The sequence below is a fragment of the Rhinatrema bivittatum genome, chromosome 7, assembly GCF_901001135.1.
Source record: "Rhinatrema bivittatum chromosome 7, aRhiBiv1.1, whole genome shotgun sequence".
Taxonomy (NCBI): domain Eukaryota; kingdom Metazoa; phylum Chordata; class Amphibia; order Gymnophiona; family Rhinatrematidae; genus Rhinatrema; species Rhinatrema bivittatum.
The window spans coordinates 43,721,226-43,744,935 of record NC_042621.1 but is presented as its reverse complement, the minus strand read 5'-3'; the positions used below and the strand labels follow the sequence as shown (position 1 = coordinate 43,744,935).

The 23,710-nt window shown below is 47.8% G+C and overlaps 1 protein-coding gene across 6 annotated transcripts in view; it reads left to right on the top strand.

The window, feature by feature from the left end:
• NFAT5 (nuclear factor of activated T cells 5) overlaps window positions 1–23,710 on the top strand; it is an 852,247-nt gene that overhangs the window by 652,751 nt on the left and 175,786 nt on the right. For all 6 annotated transcript variants that reach the window (XM_029608296.1, XM_029608298.1, XM_029608295.1 and 3 more), the window contains one exon: window positions 3,387–3,535. In XM_029608296.1, the coding sequence (XP_029464156.1) occupies window positions 3,387–3,535 (149 nt within the window). The remainder of the gene's footprint in view (window positions 1–3,386; window positions 3,536–23,710) is intronic.

The following is a 23,710-nucleotide window of genomic DNA, read 5'->3' as shown; positions in this document are numbered from 1 at the left end:
ACGACTGAGGGGGGATATGATAGAGGTGTTTAAAATCATGAGAGGTCTAGAACGGGTAGATGTGAATCGATTATTTACTCTTTCGGATAGTAGAAAGACTAGGGGGCACTCCATGAAGTTAGCATGGGGCACATTTAGAACTAATCGGAGAAAGTTCTTTTTTACTCAACGCACAATTAAACTCTGGAATTTGTTACCAGGGGATGTGGTCAGTGCAGTTAGTATAGCTGCGTTTAAAAAAGGATTGGATAAGTTCTTGGAGGAGAAGTCCATTAACTGCTATTAAGTTCACTTAGGGGCGGATTTTCAGAGCCCTGCTCGCGTAAATCCGCCCAAAACCGGGCGGATTTACGCGAGCAGGGCCCTGCGCGCCGGGAAGCCTATTTTACATAGGCCTCCCGGCGCGCGCAGAGCCCCGGGACTCGCGTAAGTCCCGGGGTTCTCCGAGGGGGGGCGTGTCGGGGGCGTGTCGGGGGCGGGCCCGGTCGTCGCGGCGTTTCGGGGGCGTGTTGGCAGCGTTTTGGGGGCGGTTACGGGGGCGTGACTACGGCCCGGGGCGGTCCGGGGGCGTGGCCGCGCCCTCCGTACCCGCCCCCAGGTCGCGTCCCGGCGCGCAGGAGGCCCGCTGGCGCACGGGGATTTACGCCTCCCTCTGGGAGGCGTAAATCCCCCAACAAAGGTAAGGGGGGGGTGTAGACAGGGCCGGGCGGGGGGGTTAGGTAGAGGAGGGGGAAGGTGAGGGGAGGGCGTTAGAGGATTCCCTCCGAGGCCGCTCCGATTTCGGAGCGGCCTTGGAGGGAACGGGGGTAGGCTGCGCGGCTCGGCGCGCACCGGCTATACAAAATCCATAGCCTTGCGCGCGCCGATCCAGGTTTTTAGCAGATACGCGCGGCTCCGCGCATATCTACTAAAATCCAGTGTACTTTTGTTTGCGCCTGGAGCGCAAACAAAAGTAGGCTATTCGCGCGCCTTTTAAAATCCGCCCCTTAGAGAATAGCCACTGCCATTAGCAATGGTTACATGGAATGGACTTAGTTTTTGGGTACTTGCCAGGTTCTTATGACCTGGATTGGCCACTGTTGGAAACAGGATGCTGGGCTTGATGGACCCTTGGTCTGACCCAGTATGGCATTTTCTTATGTTCTTATGTAGCAATTTTCAAATGCTCAACAGGTAAAGTGCATTTACACTTCTAAAACTGAATTTTAAGTGTGCAAAACCTTTTGAAAATTGCCTCCATTATGATCACTATGCAGCCACACTACCATTACCTCTTGCACCAAGTCCTGCATTCCCAGGTCTGAAATGGTTCCTCCTCTCGTAAGTTCCTGGACCAGCTGCTCCAAGAAGCAATGATTTATTTCCTCTAGAAACGTTACCTCCCTAGTATTTCCTGATGCATTATTTACCCAGTCGATATTTGGGTAATTGAAATCTCCTCTTATTATTGTACTGCCAAATTTATTAGGATTTCATTATCCATCTATTTATTTGGTCAGGCAGACATTACTATACTCCCACCGCTATAATCTTCCCCATCACACATGGAATTTTCACCCATGAAGATTCTACTATGCATTCAGTCTCCTGTAGGATATTTATCCTATTGAACGCTATGCCATCCCTAATGTAAAATGTCCCCCCAACCACCACTAAGTTGATCCACCCTATCATTGCAATATAATTGTACCATCTTATTGGTTATCCCCCTTCCATCAGATATCTGAGATGCCAATGAAGTCTACTTCTTCAATCAGTGCCATACATTCTAACTCTTCCAGCTTGCATTTAGATTTGTGGTATTAGCATACAGACATTTCAAGGTATGTTATTGACATGCCCAAACTCCCCTGTTATTTTAGTATCCTTTGAAGATATTTCCCTCCAAACTATGTTTGCTGAGCAACTTCTTTCCCCATTGTTCTAGTTTAAAAGCTGTTATATCTCCTTTTTAAAGGTTAGTGCTAGCAGCCTGGTTCCATCCTAATTTTATGATGGAGCCCATCCTTTCAGAATTAGCTCTCCCTTCCCCAAAATGTTGCACAGTTCTTAATAACGCTAAAGCCCTCTTCTTTGCACCATCATGTCATCCACACATTGAGACTCCGGAGCTCTATCTGCTTCTGGGGTCCTGCACATGGAACATGGAGCATTTCAGAGAAAGCTACCCTAGAGGTTCTGGATTTCAACTTTCTACCTAAAAGCCTAAATTTGGCTTCCAGAACCTCCCTTCCACACCTTCCTGAATTGTTGGTGCCACATGTACAACAGCTGGCTCCTCCCCCAGCACCTACCTAGGTAACATGTTAGGTCCACCACCTTCATACCAGGCAGGCAGGTACTAAATTATCCTCACGTCCACCAGTCACCCAGTTATCTGCATTCCTTATAATCAAATAACCAACTGTGACAGCTGAGCTAACCCTTCCCATCTGGGCACAAGCCCTTGGAGACCCATCCTTAGTGCGAGAGGATTAATGCATCACCTGCAGAGCAGGTCCTAGCTGGAGGATCACTTCCTGTTACACTAAGTTGATGCTTTCTGTCTAAGTGACCTTGCCCCTCTACAACACAGCACAGGAGCTACCAGACTGGAGTTGGGACTTGGCTACTATGTCTTTGAAGGTCTTCCTTGATAGCTATAACTTCTGCCTGCTGAGTAATTGCGTTACAAGTACCAGTTTCATATTCTCCATATACACAAATTACAATAACAGAGTAGTTTTAAAAACTCATCCAAAATTTCTACCTAAAGTAGTATCTCAGTTTCATTTAACCAATTATACTACCAGTATTTTTTCCAAGACCACTTGCTAATAAAGGCAAACAGGTTTTTCATACTTTTGGGCTGCCGGAGAGCTTTATTGTTCTATTTGGAAAGAACAAAGTCTTACAGAAAATCATCTCCATTATTCTTTTTTTTAACCAAGTCAAACAAGGTATTTCAGTTACCAATCAATTCCTTCCATGCAACCCTCAACTTGGGAGTCACCACTTGTCTGGCTGATTACTATCCTGTTTGCTATGGAGAAACAAAGTTGCTTACCTGTAACAGGTGTTCTGTGTAGACAGCAGGACAAATTCATACAATCCTGCCCTGCTCCCTTGGAGAGCTGAACTATAAAGTCTGAGGAGACGCATGGTGATGACTGCATGAGACTCTCCACTCATGCTCAGGAAGACTTTCTTATTCTTTCTGAGCTCTTAAGAGAGCCTTTCCATCTCAGCACCATCGAATGATGTCACCCACTTGTGTGGCTAATTTGACCTGCTGTCTAAGGAGGAAACCTGTTTATAGGTAAACAACTTTGTTTTACTGATGTCTAAGTAAAGTTTTCTAAAGTTTGTAATGAAGTTTTTTTCTTTATATATCTCTTTGCCTGCAGCAATGAAAGCCAGTGGCTGTAACCTAGATCAGGTGAATATTCTTCCCAGTGCCTTGGTAACACCACTTATGCCTAACAACATGGTTAAAAATGAAGATATGACTCCAATGGAAGTAACAGCAGACCAAGGATCTTCATCTATCTTCAAAGTAAGCTATAGTAGGACCTGAGATGGATCAATAGACATTTTCAGATGTCTAACCTAACAAAATTCTTTTTATACATTCGTAGAAAGCACTTCTCTCGTTTTCTTAAAGCTAGTCCAATTTGGTTGTTCTTGTCTTTAATCTTCCTGCTTGCTCTGAATCCTTGTTTCTCTTGTATTCTGAATGTTCTGGTTCTTTCAGGATGTACTTTGTAATAAGAAGGCTGGTATACATCCAAAAGCTTCTCAATGGACTTTATGGTCCATCCAATACATCACATTAAAATGCACTGTTCCTTTTCTTTCTGCTGCACCAGTCCAGAATGATTGAGTTTAATTCCTCATCCAGCTGATGGAAGCAGAGAACATTCTTTTTTTAAAAATCTTTCATCACTATTCTGTTGTTGAACCCAGACTAGATTGAGCCAGTGTTCTCTGCTCTAGCTGAGGGAAGATCTACTGATGGAGCAGATAGAGCAGCAGTATTTATCTTACTGGTCTGGCATATGATTTGAATTTAATTAAAAAAAAAAAAAAAAAAAAAAAGATATGTTTGGGCTATGCATCGATAATCTTTACAGGATAACGAGCCAGCATTTTGTTATGCTCCCATTACCATTAAAGGGTTCTTGGTTGAACCAATTTACAGCAGATGTCTAAGTCATTCAATTTGTCTGGGCCATGCTCTTGTAATTTTTTACACTGTTGTGAGCCATCATTTGGTTATGCTCCCATTCCCATTAGAGGGTTATTGATTGAGCCAATTTATAGCATATATACATATATTACAAAAAGGAGGAAGAAGATCATGTAAGAGATTTTTAAATCTCCAATACCTTTCTTTGCTTGTTTGTTCAAAAATAAATAAATAAAAGGAAGAAAGGACCCTTGAAAATCGAAAGGTAAGACTTAAGGATGTTCAGTGAATTTCTAATTGTTTAAAAATGATGCTAGCCTTCATCTCAGAGATTATAAAGCCATTTTAAACCCTATTTATGTCAGATCATTATCACCATTATGCTGCTTACGACAACAATATAGTCACGGCAGACAGTACAGCCTGCACTGCATGAAATTTCGGCAAATAAAACACTGAATGTATCGTTTTCCCCCGAAAATAAGCCCTAGCATGATTTTTCAGGATTTTTGAGGATGCCCGAAATATAGCCCTACTCCAAAAATAAGCCCTAGTTCAGTTCATTAAAAAAAGTAAATTGAAATAGTGTCCAGGCACCTATATATATGTAAAAAAAAGTAAAATCAATTGGCAATAGAATGCAGTAGGACAGATAGATCCTTCACTAAGGAAAGCAGACACCCCCAAAAGAGTCGCACTCAAAAGACCCCACGAGACCAAAAACAATAAGTATTAGCAAGTGCCGAGCTCTCATACACAGATCAGGTAGTCCCTCTGGCGTCACTCTACTCCCAAGCCCATTATATTAGTGTTTTGGCTGCTTCTAGTCACCAGTGGGAGCCAACTGCTACACTTCTGCAGTGGAATGCGGAAGAGAGCAGCTGGAACGCCAAGGGACCTGAAAGCATGCAACACGCCTGTGACGGGAGTGACATCAGCAGGACTTCCCGATCTGTGTGTGAGAGCCCGGCACTTGCTAATCCTTATTGTTTTGGATCTCGTGGGGTCTTTTGAGCACAATTCTTTTGGGGGTGTCTTCTTTTCTTGGTGAAGGGTCAGGGTTTGGAGAGTTATGGTGATGTTCCAGAATGTGATGACATGACTATATTTGAATAAATGTTGATTTTTTGTTCAAGAATAAATGTAGATTGTTGTTCATGGAAAAATAAGACATCCCCTGAAAATAAGCCCTAACGTATCTTTTAGAGCAAAAATTAGTATAAGACCCTGTCTTATTTTCGGGAAAATAGGGGTATTAAAAAGAGAATCTATGGCCTTGAACAAGCTGTAAAGTCAAGATTATTATTATTTATTGAATTTAATATACTGCCTGTAAAGCAGTTTATCCAAGCGATTTACAATAAAAGCATACATAAAATCCAATCAAAAGTACTTGCAGATAGAAAACAAAATATTGTTATATAATAATAAGACTGCCACAGAATAAAAGACATAGCCTGACAAATATTATTGACAAATTTGGCAACAAAAATTAACATTCCCTGAACATACCCAGATCAGTCCAGACTGGGTTTTGCCTCCATTCCAGCAGATGGAGACAGAGAAAAACTTGAAAAGCACCCCCTCTTAGAGTGGTATAGTACCTGCGACCCTTTAGTATTTCTCTGTCTCCAGTAGATGAAGGTGGCAGAACCTGCGGTCCTGATCTAAACAAAAAAAAAAGGGAAGTCTTTCAGTGAGGGACTTTTTGTTTATCTACCTTAGGTTTGATCAAGCAAGTTTAAAATATATATATATATATTTAAACAGAAGGCAGGAGTCTTGAACTGAGGTGCTTCCCAGGGGGTAGGTAGGTCTTGTGGAACTCTCCCACCCCTGGTTGTAGGCTGAGCTAGAGGCTGGCAGCCCAGTAGCTCCTGGACCCGGAATGCAGCAGCCTGGCTGGGGTGAGTACCGGTGGTCTGGTCCCCTCTCTCTCTTCCTTACAGAGACGTTTTCATTCCTCTGTTAGCAAAAAAAAAAAAATTACAGGCTTATTCCAGCGCATCGAACTGTCGCTTCATGGGGGTCCAGATACTAGCGCTGATGCCATGTGTGCAGGGAGCCAGCAGCGCAGCTCTCTCGCGATGGCGTGTGTTCCAGGTGCCTTCCCGGCAGGGAGGGCCCGTCGATGTCGGCAGGAAAGTCTGCAGCTGCATCCTGTGGTGCTGTAGGATCAGCTGGTGATTCGGGGGAGACGGCTGGACCCGTTCCTGCTAAGCGCGGGAATGATGGCCATTTTGGATTCGCTGCATGCCGCTGAATCACTGGCAATTGGGGGAGGGGAGATCCCACCTCTATTCTCTCCCCCTGATTTGAGCCCTCAGGGGCCCCAGACCTCCTCCCAGGGTCAGCAAGAGGATTTGCTGACCCCCAGCGGGGGGTCTCAGACATCTCAGGCCCTTTTCTCTGCTGATTTTGTGCTGTTAATGCACAAATCATATGTGGCTAGCCTTTCGCAACAGGCTGTTTCCACAGATCCAAGACTGCTCCCTCAGGGCATTGAGCCCCCCGCCTCTGAAGATTCCTAGGCTAGTAGAGCCACAGGAGGCTACCATAATTCATGTCCTCCAGGGGTCCCAGATCCACCTGACACCGTTTTTCCGGACTCATTGGCAGGTCCGGCCCCAACGATGGAGGGTGATGACCCACGGGTGCTTCACCTATTCCAGAGGAAGGAGGTGGATCCCCTGATTCCCCATGTCCTAGCAGAGCTAGGGATTTCTTCTCTCCCGTGAAACTCCGGGTAATGAGACTGTGGATCCGGTCCTTGCGGGCTTACGAAATCTGGCTAGATCTTTTCCTTTTCATTCATTGCTCCTACAGTTGATGTTACGGGAGTGGGATTCTCCGGAAGCTGGCCTCCGTGTGGGGCGAGCAATGGACAAACTCTATCCATTGCCTGAGGAGTTCTGGAGCTTTTCAAAGTTCCGAAGGTGGGTGCTTTGGTGTCTGCGGTCACTAAGCGCATGACCATCCCGGTGGCAGGAGCAGCAGCTCTGAAAGACCTAAAAGATTGGAAGCTCGAAGTCCAACTCAAGAGGAATTTCGGGGTGTCCGCGCTGGGTGTCAGAGCAGCTGTTTGTAGCAGTCTGATGCAGCAAGTGAGCCTGAGATGGGTTCAGCAACTCCTCAGTGCTAGGGATCTCTCTCCTGAAGAAGCAGCTGACGCTGAGCGATTGCAGGCCGCAGTGGCGTACAGCGCGGATGCATTGTACGACCTTCTCCGTACTTCGTCTCGGACTATGGTGTCGGCAGTTTCGGCCTGGAGGCTTCTGTGGCAGTGAAACTGGTCGGCATATGTTTCTTCGAAGTCTCAGCTGGGAAGTCTCCCTTTCAAAGGTAAATTCCTTTTTGGAGAAGATTTGGAGCAACCCATAAAGTCCTTAGGTGAGAATAAGGGTCTTAAGCTCCCAGAGGACAAGCCAAAGACATCCAGGAATTTCTTTACTTCCCGCTTTCAGGTTTGGGGTCAGCGATGCTTTCGGCAGAGCAGGGCCCCACCTTTGCGCAGTGGCAATCATCAGCGAGATCCCAGGCCTGGGCTCACTCCTTCCATGAACACAGGTCTTCCCAAGATGGGGTCACTCAAGGCCCTTCCGGATCCAAATCCGTCCAATGAGATATCGCCGGCCCATTCCTCTGTCCTGGTGATAGGCGGTCGTCTTTCCCTCTTTTACGAGGAGTGGGTCAAGATAACGTCGGACCAGTGGATTCTAAACATCATAGAACACGGCTACGCTTTACAGTTTGCTTGGCCTCTATGAGAAATGTTCCTGGTTTCTCCCTGCGGATCTCCAGGGAAGAAACAGATAGTAGAGCAAACACTCCGCCGACAGGAAGGTGTGCTTGGCGTTGCAGAGATTTCTTCCTCTCATCCACCATCGGGTGGTACGAATTTTGTCAGACAGGGCAACGACGGCGGCCTACATCAACCGTCAGGGAGGCACGAAGAGTCATCTGGTAGCCTTGGAGGCGGAAAAGCTGATGGCCTGGGCGGAACGACATCTAGTCCAGCTGGTGACCTCACACATAGCCGGGGTCAACAATGTACAAGTAGACTATCTTAAGTCGTCAGCATCTAGACTCTGGAGAGTGGGAGTTGTCCTTGGAAGCAATGACGCTCATCTCTCGTCGGTGGGGCACTCCCTACGTGGACTTGATGGCAACTCACAGGAATTCAAAGGCGCCACACTTCTACAGTCGAAGAACGGAGCAGGAGTAGGTGCCCTAGTGCTTCCTTGGCCCCACGATGTGCTGCTCTACGTGTTTCCTCCGTTGCCCCTCTTGGGCAAGAATAGAGACTCATCCAGGAATGGTGATTCTCATAGCTCCAGAGTGGTCCCGGAGACCGTGGTTTGCAGACTTAGTCAACCTGGCGGTGGACAGTCCTCTGTGCCTAAGTCATCTTCCACACCTACTACGTCAGGGACCGTTTTTTTTTTATCAGGCAGATCGCTTTTGTCTAGCGGCCTGGCTTATGAGAGGAGGCAATTGAGAAAGAAAGGGTACCCCGAGGATGTTATATCCACTCTGTTGCGGGCACAGAAGATCTCTACTTCTCTTACTTATGTCCGGGTATAGAAGGTTTTTGATTCTTGGTGTAGCAAACAAGGGGAACCTCCGCGTCTGGCTTCGGTTCCTCAGATCCTTGCCTTTTTACAGAGGGGCCTCAGTAAGAGGCTATTCTTTAGTTCTCTCCGAGTGCAGGTTGCAGCTTTGGGGTGTCTCCAAGGCAAGGTTGAAGGGACGTCTCTGGCAGCCCACCCTGATATGGTCCATTCTTTTGAACCCGCCGTTTCGTTCTATTTGTCCTTCTTGGAGTTTAAACTTGGTGCTCAGGGTGTTGTGTGAACCTCCTTTTGAGCTTCTCAGGAGACTACCTTGAAGGATTTAACCCTCAAGATGGTGTTTTTGGTGGCTATATGTTCAGCTAGGAGGGTCTCTGAACTTCAAGCCCTCTCCTGTCGGGAACCTTTTCCATGAATTTCGGATTCCGGGGTATCGCTAAGAATGGTTCCATCCTTTCTACCGAAGGTGGTATCCGCTTTTCATGTGAATCAGTTGGTGGTACTTCCGGCTTTTCCGAATCTAGAGAATTGCAGTGTCTGGATGTCAAGCAAATTCTCATGGATTATCTTGAAGTCACTAATGCTTTTCGGGTTTCGGATCATCTTTTTGTTCTCTGGAGCGGTCCTAAGAAAGGACACACGGCGTCTGAAGCTACCATTGCATGGTGGTTGAAAGAGGCTATCGCTTCCGTGTACATTTGCCACGGACAAACGGTCTGAAAGCTCATTCGCTTCAGTCACAAGATGCTTCCTGGGCAAAGAGTCAGTTAGTTTCGCCACAAGAAATCTGCAGGTCGGTGACTTGGAAGTCTCTGCATACTTTTGCCAGACATTATCGTTTGGATGTCCAGGCATCGTAAGTTGGAAGTTTTGGGAGCAGTGTCATTCGAGCGGGACTCTCCAGGTCCCACCCCATTTAGGGAAGCTTAGGTACATCCCAGCAGTCTGGACTGATCCGGGTACGTACAGGGAAAAGAAAATTGGTTCTTACCTGCTAATTTTCGTTCCTGTAGTACCACGGATCAGTCCAGATGCCCGCCGATTGTGAGTCCGCTCAAATTTTTTCTATTCACAGCATTTCTAGGTTAAATTTAAGGACATGTCGGAAGAAAATAGATTACTCCAAAATTGCTCCTTGCCTGTACTATTGTTCATTATTCTGGTTCTTGCTTGATCTAACTTTAAGTTTTTATATTGGTTATTCTGCTTTGGTAAGATTAATACTAAAGGGTCGCAGGTACAACACCAATCTAAGAGGGGGTGCTCTTCAAGTTTTTCTCTCTCTCCACTGCTGGAAAGGAAACAAAACCCAGCATTCTTGACTAATCCGTGGTACTACAGGAACGAAAATTAGCAGGTAAGAACCAATTTTCCTATCATAGGCCTGACCACGCTGTAGTTGTTTGAGTCAACAATTCGAACAGCAGCCATTTTGTATGCAGCACGAGCAAAGCATGCATGGTCACAGATAAATAAAAATCACGACCCACCAGCTTTGGATCTTATGTCAAAATGGGATCAGTCATACATGTTTATTTCATATTCTTTCATTAGCAATCTGTGCTTTGCAAGCAGGGATGAAGATTTAGATACGTTATCTCTAGAAATATAGATTCTTCAGGAGCATTTAACATTGTATCTATGCAAACGTCTTAAGAATTTTTAAATTTCAAAAGGAACTTATTAAAAAAAATACCCACCCCTTAAATAGATCTTTCTGTTGCAGACATGGAAGTGGAATTTGGGAGACCAATTTTGATTCCCTGATAGAAAAGGGAAATTTATCATGAGAAGAAAGTTTTCTTTAATTCCCCTGTTCCAGAGGGAAGTGATTACAGCTTTATTATCACAGGATAAGTCTTCCTTAAAGATGGCAGAATATAAATTAGAAGAAAACATTCTGTTTTATCTGCTTTGCGAACAGTTTGTTTTTGTCTTTCTCCATTACTTTTAAACTTTCTTTTTAAATTTGATTTATTTAAAGTATTTCAGTTTAATAAACAATGTACTTCAGTTTCAGTAAAAAAAAACAAAAAAACAGTATTGTTTCGGAGGGATGGTAACTTTAAAAGCGGCACACAGATGCACATTAACGTGTGTGCATCGGCGCAGGCCCAGGGTTGTGGTGATTTTATAACTTGCGCTCATGTTATAAAATAGCCTGGGCATGTGCACATGTGCGCCTAATTTTTGGCTTATGTGCGCCCAGCTGTGCATCTCAGTTTTCTGCAGTGTAAGTTGGGGAATTTTAAAACGGGCACGCATCCACGCCCTAACCAATTTCACCAGTTTGTTCACCAGTTCTTCCAGTGTAGAGCTAACTCCTGCAAACCCCTCTAGTTTAATAGCCTGCACTTCTCCCCAGTTACTTCTTTAAACTCCTCACGGATGGCTAGTTTTTAAATTTTTTTTTTAACTTACACCTCTTCCATAACATAAGTAAAATTATGCGGCAGAGGATCTGGATACGCGCTAGGGCGCATAAGTATTTACATGGACATCTCTTGGCCACGCCCCAAAATACCCATGCCTCACCTAGACCACACCCACACCACGCGCCTTTTTTAAATCGAGTGAGATGTACTCAGCAGGTGATATGCGCGCATCTGGGTGGCTTTTAAAATTTGGTTGGTATGCGCAAGCCCAACTTGTGTGCACATCCCCCAGTTGATGCTCATACTGGCCTTTGAAAATCTACCTTAAAGAGAATTCATATATAAAAGTTAAAGAAGTTTTATTCTGTAAAAACTGTAACCAAAACAGAGTGTATGTGTGCCCAGCTTGATCCACAGATAACTAAAATCAGATTATAAATTTAAAAACCGTAAGGGCACTATAAGTTGTAGAACTCAAAAGTTAACGTGGTGACTGAATATAATATGCATGCAGGAATCGTGATACTGAAATACCATCGGCAAAGGAGTCATACTTGTTCTAAGGAGCACAAACACCTGGAGCAATTAATAAGAAGAGGAAGTGATAGTGCAGAACATCAGAGCCAATTCACACCGCATTTCAATGCACTGAAGAGCTTGGTGCAGATACAATCAAGGCCTGAAAAACAACACATTCCCTGTACGTACTAGGATCAGTCCAGACCGTGGGTTATGTCCCCCGTCCAGCAGATGGAGTCAGAGCAAACTTCCGAGGGTGCTGACATATAAGCAGGTGCACCCTCCAGGGATCCTCAGTATCTCTCTGACTCCAGCAGATGCGAGTGGGGGAACCTTTGCTTCCCCAGTTGGTGGCTTCTGCCCCACTATTTCTATCTTTTTCTTCTCAGGACAGGATCAAGCAGGCCTGGGTTCTAAATTATTAAATAGAGTTTAAAAAAAAAAAAAAAAATATTTTCTCTTCTCCTCAGGGAGTCTCTCTGAGCCCCTGCCCAGGGTCTTGCAGCCCTGGTTAGCTTGCCAGCAGGACTAATTTTCTCATTTGTCTGCCCTTTGTTCTTCTGTTTTTTTTCCTCCTCTCTCCGGCGGTAAGTTTCTGTTGCTGTTATTTCCTTTCACAGCTTCGCCGTCGGACGGCTCAGGGGCACGCTGGTGGAGCCAGTCTCTCCCCTGTTCGGAGCGCCGCGATTCGCACCCCTCCCCCTCGGCCCTGCGACGTGTTCATTCCCCGGGGCCGCGGCAGCAGGGAAGTCCCATTCCCCTGCTGCTCCTGAGGGGAGGGTTCGCGGAGTTGAGCCTGGGCGGACGAGCCCGCTCCTCCCGCGGCGCGGTTTCCCCGGATCCGGCCCCAGGGGCGGTCGCTGAAGGGGTTCTCCCTCCCGACCGGACGCCATGCAGCGATTTCAGGGGGCTACCGGCGCCGACCCGGGGCAGGGCGGATCGCGGGATGTCTCCTCCGGCGTCGCTCTCCCCGGGGGGGAGTCCGGACCGGCTTCCCCGCCTTTTTCGCCGTCAGGCTCGGAGCGCCGCGGCTTGAGGGGAAAGGCCCCGCCCCCTTCTTTGGCGGGAGCGGCGGCCATCTTAGAGCTAGAGAGCGCTGCTGACTCGGAAGCTGAGGAGTCACAGCATGGGTTTTCGCCGCGCTTGAGGCCGATTCGAGCCTCATCCTCCCCCCCCCATCGCTTCGGGCCCCTCCACGGACCTCGCCCTCGCCGTCCCTCCACCGGCAGGGGGGTTTACGGCGGATTTTGTTCTCCTAATGCACCAGGCGTACCGCCAGAGCCTGCAGCCGGCGGGGGGGTCGCCCGGCGGTGGTCAAGCGAACCCCACGCCCGCGAAGATGCCCCGGCTGGTGGGGGTGGGGGGGGCCAATCCAGCGCCCTCGGGGGGCGGACAGAAGACGCTCCTGGCTCTTCCACCCAGCGGAGCGACCCCACCGCAGGACTCTGGGAGTGACCCGGCTTCGGCTGATGAGGATTCGCTCCTGGCAGCGCACCTGGAGTGTGACGACCCACGGGTGCTCCGGATCTTCCGAAAGGAGGAGCTGTCTGACCTCATCCCACACGTCCTCCAGGAATTGGATCTCGACCCGCCCGTCGAACCGCCTGGGCCTCCGGCTCCCTCCGTAGCCTCAGCAAGCTCCAAAGGGGACCCTGTCCTGGCGGGCCTACGTCCCCGGGCGCGAACATTCCCGATTCATGAGTCTTTCCTACACCTTTTGGTACGGGAATGGGACACGCCGGAGGCGTCGCTCAGAGTGGGCAGAGCCATGGACAAGCTTTACCCTCTCCCCGGAGACTTCTTGGACCTGCTTAAAGTACCCAAGGTCGACTCGGCAGTCTCTGCCGTCACCAAGAGCACCACGATTCCCGTTACAGGGGGAACGGCCCTCCGCGATGTCCAAGACAGGAAGTTAGAAGTCTGCCTCAAGAAGATCTTCGAGGTCTCTGCGCTGGGGGTCCGCGCAGCTATTTGTGGTTCACTCACTCAGCGTGCGGGGCTACGGTGGGTGCAGCAGCTCCTTACTTCACAGCAATTGCCACCTGAGGAAGCGGCGCAAGCGGACAGGCTGGAAGCCGTCATTGCCTACGGGGCCGATGCTCTCCACGACTTGCTGCGGGTCCTGGCGAGGACCATGGTTTCGGCTGTTTCCGCCAGGCGACTGCTGTGGCTTCGGAATTGGGCGGCGGACGCCTCGTCCAAGTCCAGCCTAGGCTCTCTACCCTTTAAGGGGAAGTTCCTTTTCGGCGAGGATCTTGACCAGATCATTAAATCCCTGGGGGAAAACTCCGTACATAGGTTGCCCGAGGACCGCCAGAGGTCATATCGTCCGCCCAATTCCTTCTCCAGGAATCGGTCCCGCTCTCAACGGCGATTTCGGAGCACCAATCCCCAGGGTCCGAGAAACCCCTCGAACAGGTCTCAGTCTTGGACCCGGTCCTTTCGTGGCCGCAGACCACCAAGGGATTCTTCGGCGCAGGGAGCTTCCGGCAAGTCCAACCAATGATGTCAGGCCGGCCCACTTCCCCCTCCCGAGGATCGGAGGACGACTAGCCGGGTTTTACGAGGAGTGGGCCAACATCACCACGGATCAATGGGTCCTGGATATTCTAAGGCACGGCTACGCGTTGGATTTGCGGCATCGCCCCAAAGACAGATTCGTCTTCTCGCCCTGCGGGGCAAGTCACAAACGCCTGGGAGTACAAAGCACGCTGGACCGGCTCCTAGCCCTGGGGGCCATCTCTCCCGTCCCCTCCGGAGAGGTGGGCTCGGGTCATTATTCCATCTACTTCGTGGTGCCCAAGAAGGATGGATCCTTTCGTCCCATTTTAGATCTCAAGGAAATCAACAAGGTCCTCTGGATACCCCGGTTTCGCATGGAAACCCTCCGCTCGGTAATAGCGGCCATTCATCCGGGGGAGTTCCTAGCTTCCCTGGATCTGACGGAAGCCTACTTACACATTCCGATACGTCCGGACCATCACAGGCTCCTCCGCTTCAAGATACTGGGACAGCACTTCCAGTTCCAGGCCCTCCCCTTCGGGTTGGCGACGGCACCCAGGACGTTCACCAAGATCATGGTGGTGGTGGCGGCTGCGCTCCGGCGAGAGGGCATTCTAGTACATCCTTACCTGGACGATTGGCTCATCCGAGCGAAGTCCCTCTCTCAGGGGCAGCAGGCGGTCGACCGGGTGGTCGGATTTCTGCAGTCTCTAGGCTGGGTAGTCAACTTCGGCAAGAGCAGTCTCCTTCCGTCTCGGCAGCTGGACTTTCTCGGAGCACGCTTCGACACCGCTCAAGGCAAAGTCTTCTTGCGGCCGGACAAGGCCCAGTCGCTGAGGGAGCAAATCCTCCATTTTGCTGCTCTCCAGGTCCCAATAGCGAGGGATTACCTGCAGATCCTGGGCTCGATGGCCTTCGCAATCAACCTGGTACCTTGGGCCTTTGCACACCTGAGGCCCCTACAGATGGCGCTACTCTCGCGGTGGAAACCGGTCTCGCAGGACTATCAGGCGATACTACCTCTGCCGCCGGCGGCCAGACTCAGTCTTCGGTGGTGGCTAGACCCCAAGAACCTGGCGCAGGGCTGTCCCCTGGAGTCGCCGGAATGGATTGTGGTCACAACCGATGCCAGTTTGACCGGCTGGGGGGCCGTGTGTCTCAGAAGCTCAGCTCAGGGGCAGTGGACACAGGAACAGGCGTCCTGGTCGATCAACCGCCTGGAGACCAGAGCAGTCCGTCTGGCGCTCATTCAATTCCTGCCTCTCATCCGGCAACGTGCGGTCCGGGTTCTCTCGGACAATGCGACCACGGTAGCCTACATCAACCGACAGGGAGGCACCAAGAGCCCGGGGGTGGCCCTCGAAGCGGCCCGTCTCATGGCCTGGGCAGAGCGGTTCCTCGACCGCCTGGCGGCCTCCCACATCGCAGGCGTGGACAATATTCAGGCGGACTACCTGAGTCGGCAGACGTTGGACCCGGGGGAATGGGCTCTCTCCAACGAGGCAATGTCACTCATCACTCGGCGCTGGGGAGCTCCCGCCATGGACCTCATGGCAACGTCGGGCAACGCAAAGGCTCTGCGGTTCTACAGTCGGAGGAGAGATCACGGGGCGGAAGGAGTGGACGCCCTGGTGCTACCCTGGCCTCCTCATATTCGGCTGTACGTCTTCCCGCCGTGGCCTCTGGTGGGCAAGGTGGTGCGAAGGATAGAGGATCATCCAGGGCAGGTCATTCTGGTGGCGCCGGAATGGCCGCGGCGCCCGTGGTTTGCGGACCTGCTCAACCTGGTAGTGGACGGACCTCTGCGATTGTCACACCTTCCGCGGCTACTCCATCAGGGTCCGGTATTTTCGGACCAGGCGGAACACTTTTGTCTCGCGGCCTGGCTTTTGAAAGGCAGAGTCTCCTGCGCAAGGGATACGCAGTAACCGTGGTAGACACTCTTCTCAAGGCACGTAAGACCTCCACTTCAGTCGCCTATGTACGGGTCTGGAAGGTGTTTGAGGTCTGGTGTGCTGGACAATGGAGCCTCCGCAACGGCGCCTTCGCTCCGTCAGGTCCTGGCCTTCCTCCAGGAGGGCTTGGAGAAGGGTCTCTCCTACAACTCCCTGCGTGTGCAAGTCTCTGCTCTAGCCTCCCTGGCTCGTACCACGGGAAATCCAAATCCTTCGTCTCACCCGGACGTCTCGCGCTTCCTCAAAGGAGTCAAGCACCTGCGGCCGCCGGTGCGACATCCCTATCCCTCCTGGAATCTCAACCTGGTGCTCCGGATCCTTGGTAAGGCTCCCTACGAACCGCTGCGACAGGCCTCCCTTAAGGACGTCACCCTTAAGACGGTGTTCCTGGTTGCCATAGCCTCGGCAAGGCGCATCTCCGAGCTTCAGGCGCTCTCGTGCCGGGAACCGTTCCTACGCTTCACGGACTCGGGAGTTTCCATTCGAACGGTTCCTTCGTTCCTACCTAAGGTGGTGTCCTCCTTCCACTTGAACCAGTGGGTGGAACTGCCGGCCTTCCCGGCAGATGCGCCCCAGGCCCTCCGGCGCCTCGACGTGAAGCACTCTCTGCTGCGCTACCTGGAAGTGACCAATGAGTTCCGGACGTCCGACCATCTCTTTGTGCTTTGGTCCGGGAACAAGAGGGGACTGCAAGCGTCTAGGACTACCATCGCAAGGTGGCTCAAGGAAGCGGTGTCCTCGGCCTACATAGGCGCCGGGAAGGCTCCCCCGGAGGGGGTCCGGGCTCATTCGTTGCGTGCCCTGGCCACGTCCCGGGCGGAGTCTCAACATGTTCCAATTCAGGAAATCTGTCGCGCGGCTACATGGAAGTCGCTACACACCTTCTCGAAGCATTACCGGTTGCAAATGCCGGTAGATGAGGCGGGTTCCTTTGGGGACAGGGTCCTCCGAGCAGGGTCTTCAGGGACCCACCCGGTTTAGGGAAGCTTTGGTACATCCCACGGTCTGGACTGATCCTAGTACGTACAGGGAAAAGAAAATTATTCCTTACCTGCTAATTTTCGTTCCTGTAGTACATAGGATCAGTCCAGACGCCCACCCGGGTTTCTTTTCTTCAGTAATGGTCAGACGCCTGCTCGTGTACGTTCTATCTCCTGTCCCTCCAACTCCTGCATTCTGATGTTTTGTTGTGGTTGCCTAGTTCTTCACAGTTCTCCTTGCAAGTTGCATTGGTTATATGTTCTGTGGTTACAATTTGATTGGCGCTTGATCCATCCTACTTTCTGTCTAGTGTTGTTTTTCGCTAGGCTTTGATATTCTCGATACTGAGGATCCCTGGAGGGTGCACCTGCTTATATGTCAGCACCCTCGGAAGTTTGCTCTGACTCCATCTGCTGGACGGGGGACATAACCCACGGTCTGGACTGATCCTATGTACTACAGGAACGAAAATTAGCAGGTAAGGAATAATTTTCTTGTAATGGCATGAAGCACGGCGCCATGTTGCAGGCATAATTGGCTATCAGTACCAAAGAATGGCGCAGAAGCTATATCTGCACTGAAGGCATGAGCTTAATTGGCACCGAGAGCAAGGTACAGTAGCCATATTGGCACCGAACGCATGGCTTAGACATACTGGTGCTGAGAAGTAGAACAGAAGCATGACTTCTGAAAAACACTGCAAATTTTAAAAAATACCAAGAAAAAATAAAACTGAGAATTTAGAAATACAAGTTCCCTTCACATTGGCAGTCAGTGCTCCAAAGAAAGAAAACACTTCCCTATTCCATTTTAAAGCCATGGAGGATGAATGCTTCCTGAATGAGTCTAGCAGCGCTATTGATATGTCATCCTTATTAAAGAGGTACTGTGTAATCACATGATACTGTGTTGAGAGATATACGTGAAGGAGTAGCTCCCCGGCTTACATTAAAAATTGTGCTTTTATTATATTCTCTCTTGTTTTTATTGCTATGCCTCTTCGAGTAAGATGTTCAAAAAGTCTATACCAGCAATGTAGGTGGAAAAAACATCTAAAAGCCAGCAGGCATTACAGAAACCGGCAGCAGAGAAAGTGTCCGTTGGAAGATTCGCGATCCGAGGAGGAATGGCTGGTGCTCCCCGCCTCAGCGGAGCACACAGCATCGCTGCAAAAAATGTTTGATACATTTTTGCAACAACTAAACAGATATTAATTCTAAATTAGTGGTTGTGGTGGAGAAAGTGGCGATCCTCATTTCATCGGTGCAAGAAAACTCGGCACAAATTAGTGAGACTGTGACTAGGAGGTTGAGATGATGTTAACTCATGCCTGATTCAAAGTGGACGCTTTGGAGAGAAAGTACGCAGCCTTATTAGAGAAAGTTGACAATATAGAAAATAGAGGTAGGCAGAAAAGCATTATAGTAATTGGTCTTTCTGAAAACGTGGAGGGGAAAGACCTGTGGCCTTCTTTTCAAAATGGTTGCCGGAGGTTCTGGGACTGGAGACTAAAAAAAGCCACACGAAAATCGAGAGAGTTCATCTAGCGTTGGCAGACCCTTCAGCACCTGGCATTAGGCCACATGCAGTAATTATCCAAATACACAGTTATGCTGATAAAGTGAGGATAATGGTGAAAGCCAGAACGCAAACAGCAACAGTACATGACACGCATAAGATTGTTTTTCCGGGACTTTTCACAATGTGTACAGATGAAGCGGGCAAGTTTCCAGGAGGTGAAGCTCAGTTTGAGGGCAAGGGTTTATTCATATGCTCTGTTCTATCCCGTACGGCTCAAAGTTATGCCAGAGGGGCAGGCATTGATATTTTTTGAAACAGTGGATACAATGAAAAAATTTGTCTGGGACCATCGGAGCAGATGGCAAGAATGGCAGCTTGCAGCAGCGCTGAAAGAAGAATGAGAGAAAGTGTTGATTCTTTCTCATCTAAATGCAGTGGAGTCTGTGTTCTAATTCATAAAAACCTTCCCTTGCAAGTACACAGGTCCTGTTGTAATCTAGAGGGACGTTATATGATTTTGGAGGGCAGTCTTTTTGGGCAGTCAATAATGTTTATGGGCCAAATGTTGGGAAGCAGAATTTTATAATCAATTGCAGGGGATCCTGGTAAGATATGATACAGAACGAGTATATATGGGTGGAGACTGGAACGCATGTATCCACCCTAATAAAGTTAGGTCGGGAGTATGAAAGGCACAGGATGAAAGTGGAAAGGGGCTTAGAGATACGATGCAAACATTTGACGTAGTGAATATTTGGAGAGAGAACAACCCAAGTGGCTGAAGCTATACATATTTCTCCCCAAGATTTCAAACTTACGTCAAATTGATTTTTTTTTTGTAGTAGGGGAATTTATTTATTTATTTAGATTCTTTTAATATACCGATGCTCAAGACGAAGGTCTTATCGTACCGGTTTACAGCGTAACCAGGGGTAACCAGTTAAATAGAAGAAAGTTACAATGAACAGGGATTTACAGTACAGGAGAATTAAGAGCGAAAGAAATTAGTTTAACATAACTCTAAAAAGTGTAAAGTGAGTAACAATCAACGTATGATACTAGCTTAGACGATGGCCTAATATGTAAAATCGAACAGTGGCAGGAACGAGGCAGGGCAGTCGTTATAGGATCCAGGAGAAGGGGGGGGGGAACTGTGAAAAAATAAGGGGTGTGTGTCTTCGCTAGTTGTGGAGTGACCCATCAAGGGAAGGCTTGAGTGAACAGCCAAGTTTTCAGTTTCTTTCTGAAGGAGAAACATCCTGGCGAAGTGCTGGGGGAAGTAGATTCCATTGATATGGTCCAGCAGTGGACAAGGCTCGTTTCTGAATGGAAGTGTGACTAGCGGATTTATTAGGGGGAGCCTGGAGAGATTCTTTGTATGCCGATCTGATCGGTCTTGTGGAAGCGTGGAATTCGAGTGGTATTTTGAGTTGGAGTGTGGATTGATGATAGATGGTTTTGTGGATGATGGACAGGGTCTTGAACAGTATTCTTTAGTTGGGTAACCAGTGTAAGTTTTTAAGGATTGGTGTGATGTGGTCCTTACGACGAGAGTTTGTAAGGATCCTGGCTGCGGCATTTTGAAGCATCTGTAGTGGTTTGGTTGAGGAGGACGGAAGGCCAAGGAGAAACGCGTTGCAATAGTCAATCTTTGAAAACAGTATGGCTTGTAGGACTGAACGGTAATCCTGAAAGTGTAGGAGAGGTCTTAGCTGTTTTAGAACATGTAGCTTATGGAAGCATTCCTTAGTGGTGATGTTAATGAACTTTTTGAAGTTCATTCTGGTGTCAAGAGTAGCTCCGAGGTCTCTCACCTGGTTTACTAATGGTGAGAATGTGTTGCTGATTTATTTTTTATTTATTTATTTATTTAAAGCTTTTCTATACCAGCATTCATGATGCAATCATATCATGCCGGTTTACAGATAACAGGGGGTGCAATAACCGAGAACTATTAACCAGTGCCGAGGAAGTAAAATGTTACAATATAACAAGGTAGTTGAACCTGGGGGCGGAAGGAGACAGGAATAGACAAGAATTATATAAACTTTACAGAGCTAGATTATTTACATTGTGCAGTAATGTCTCTTTTAGGATACTATTTACATAGTGCAGTAGGGTATCTGGATTGTGCATTAAGGTCTCTCAGTGGATGTTGCTGTAGGGTCACTCCCTGTCGTAGGATCCCTTCCTTGGCTATTAGACTCTGGAAAGGCTTGTTTAAATAGCCAGGTCTTAAGCCTTTTTCTAAATGTTAATAGGCAAGGTTCAAGTCTGAGATCTGGTGGTAAGGAGTTCCAAAGAGCGGGGCCCGCAGTCCGACCATGGGACTGGAGTGCAGACTGGGTGGGATGAGTGCTTAATGCCGGAGTTTGTAAAGATGAGGTCCAGAGTGTGGCCTGCTTTGTGGGTGGGTTTGTTGATAATCTGTTGGAATCCCATGGCTGTGAGTGAGGAGAGTAAGGCTTCACAGTTGGTGGTGAGTGTAGTGTTGTTGACATGAAGGTTGAAATCTCCCAGGATCAAGGCGGGGGAGTCCAGGTTAATGTGTTTAGCAATTAATTCTATTATGAGGGAGGCATCAGATGAGGGGGTTGTTGTCATTGGGAGAGATGACTAGTAGTTCTGTTTTGGAAGTGTTAAGAACCAGATTGAGACTTGATAGTAGATGATTGATGGAGAGAAGGCAGTTGTTCCAGAAGTTCAGGGTGCTGGAGGTGGGATCAGTGATAGGGATTAGGATCTGCACATCGTCAGCATATATAAAGTGAATTAGGTTGAGACTTTCTAGGAGCTGGCATAGGGGTAGCAGATAAATATTAAACAGTGTGGGGGATAGCGAGGAACCCTGGGGTACGCCATGATTGGAAGGGATGGGCTGGGATTCTTTATCGTTTATTCTCACCTTGTAGTTCCTATTATTGAGGAAAAATTTGAACCATTTGAGTGCCGAGCCTGTGATGCCGATTTCCGCCAGAAGGTTGATGAGGATTGCATGGTTTACTGTGTCGAGAAGGGCCAGTAGGATTGGCCTTTGTCTAGGCCCATCAGGATGTTGTCTGTTAACGAGAGTAAAAGTGATTCCGTGTTTAAGCATTTCCAGAAACCGAATTGGGAAGGGTAGAGAATGTTGTGAGAGTCTAAGTAATCTGTGAGTTGGTTGTTGACTAACTTTTCCATTAGTTTGGCGATAAATGGTAAGTTTGCGATGGGACGAAAGTTTGCGGGGTTGGCTGGATCCAGGTTGGGTTTCTTTAGTAGGGGTTTTAGAGAAGCGGTTTTCAAAGAGTCCGGGACAGATCCTTGATGAGGGGACAATTTTTTATGTCTGCCAGTGGTTTGGCTATAGTGTTTGGAATGGTAAGTAAGAGTTTAGTAGGTATTTGGTCAGTTGGATGTGACGATAGCTTCATTTTCTTGATTAAGGATTCAATTTCCAGGGAAGATGTGAGTTCAAATGATTCTAGTAGCGGTTTGTGTGTAGATGGGGATGGCTTGTAGATGGGTGGAGGCTGGGTGTTTGAAGTAGTCAGAGGTGCGAGTAAGTTGTTGATTTTCTTATCGAAGAATAATGCCAATTCGGTGGATTTGTTTTGGGCTTCTTCTTCTTCTGGGATGACTGATGGAACAGGTGTAGTGAGGACTGAGACATATGAAAATAGTGTTTTTGGGTCGTATAGAAAGCTATGTATTTTTTTGGCATAGAAATCTCTCTTCGTGCGTAATATGGCAGTCCTGTAGTGGTTCATAGCGGTTTTATTGTTGGCCTGATAGGCGGGGGAGGGATCCTTATGCCAGCGTTGCTCTTTGTGTCGTAGGTCTTGTTTGAGCTTTTTCAGTGCTATTGTGAACCAAGGTTTTTTGTTAGGATGTGCTGGATTGATTTCTTTGGATGTCATGGGGCAAAGGAATAGTGACAGATTTCAAACCTGACATTTTAGGCTGTACTATTTCAGATCACCATGCAATTTCCCTGTCCTTTCCATCGCATTGGGACAGGAGCCACAGGCAGTGGAGACTTAATATGTCTTTCCTAGGAAACAAGACTTTAGGGATAAAATCAGGAAGGTCATGGAGGACCTAGTGGTACATAAACACCCAGACAAATTTAATCCTACTCTTACATATGAGTACTTAAACTCAGTGATCCATGGGCATGGCAGCTATCATAAAAAAAAGAGAAAAGCTGAACAGGAGGAATCGGAAACCCAAATTAACTTGTTGGAAAGCAAGCATAAGATGATTGCTTCAGTAAGACATAAAAAGTTGTGTATTTTGAGGGATAAGCTTAAAGAATTGCAAGTTGATGCTGTTGAAAAATCAATGCAGTTTACAAAGCAAAATTATTACAAGCACAGTAGTAAAGCTGGCTCTCTTGTAGTTAAAGCAATACAATTGTGTAAAGGAAGTTCCTTAATTTATGGAATTAGGGATAGCCATGGGAATATTAAGTAAATGTCAAAAGATGTCACTGCTTCGTTTACTTCGTTTAAAAGCCTTTCCAGACACCAACTGAACCCTAATTCACCATTAACTATCGCTTAGACTTTTCTCAATATGATATTTAATAAACACCTTAACAGAACAATTCATTAATATTGCAAATGCTGTAACTTAGTTCTCAACATTAATTGGCAATTTTGTTCCCTATCTTTAAATCCTAGCTACTTTTCACTGCTCCAAGTTGTGTAATTCCCTTGTTTTATTGTAACTGCAACCTCCTGTCAGCACCTTGTTAGTTTTATTATTATTATTATTATTATTATTATTTATTATCTCATCAGTACTTTGTTCCTTCAACTTTTGTTAATTGTAAACAGGTATGATGCGATTTCCATCGCGAATGCCGGTATAGAAAAACTTTAAATAAATATATAAATAAATCCCATTTAAAAAGTTTTTATCAGGCAGAGCCTGAGCCGGAAGAGCAGAATATTCTAGCTTTTTTGGCTCCTTTGGGTATGCCTCAGGTAGATGTGGAGAATGCAGATGTTATGATTTTGTAGGAAATTGTGAACCCCAGGCCGAGATGAGAGATGTCTCCGCCCACAGGGAGGAGCCCCAGGAGCCTCAACATCAGTGGGTGTGGTCTCAACGACATAGGACACAACTGTGAGA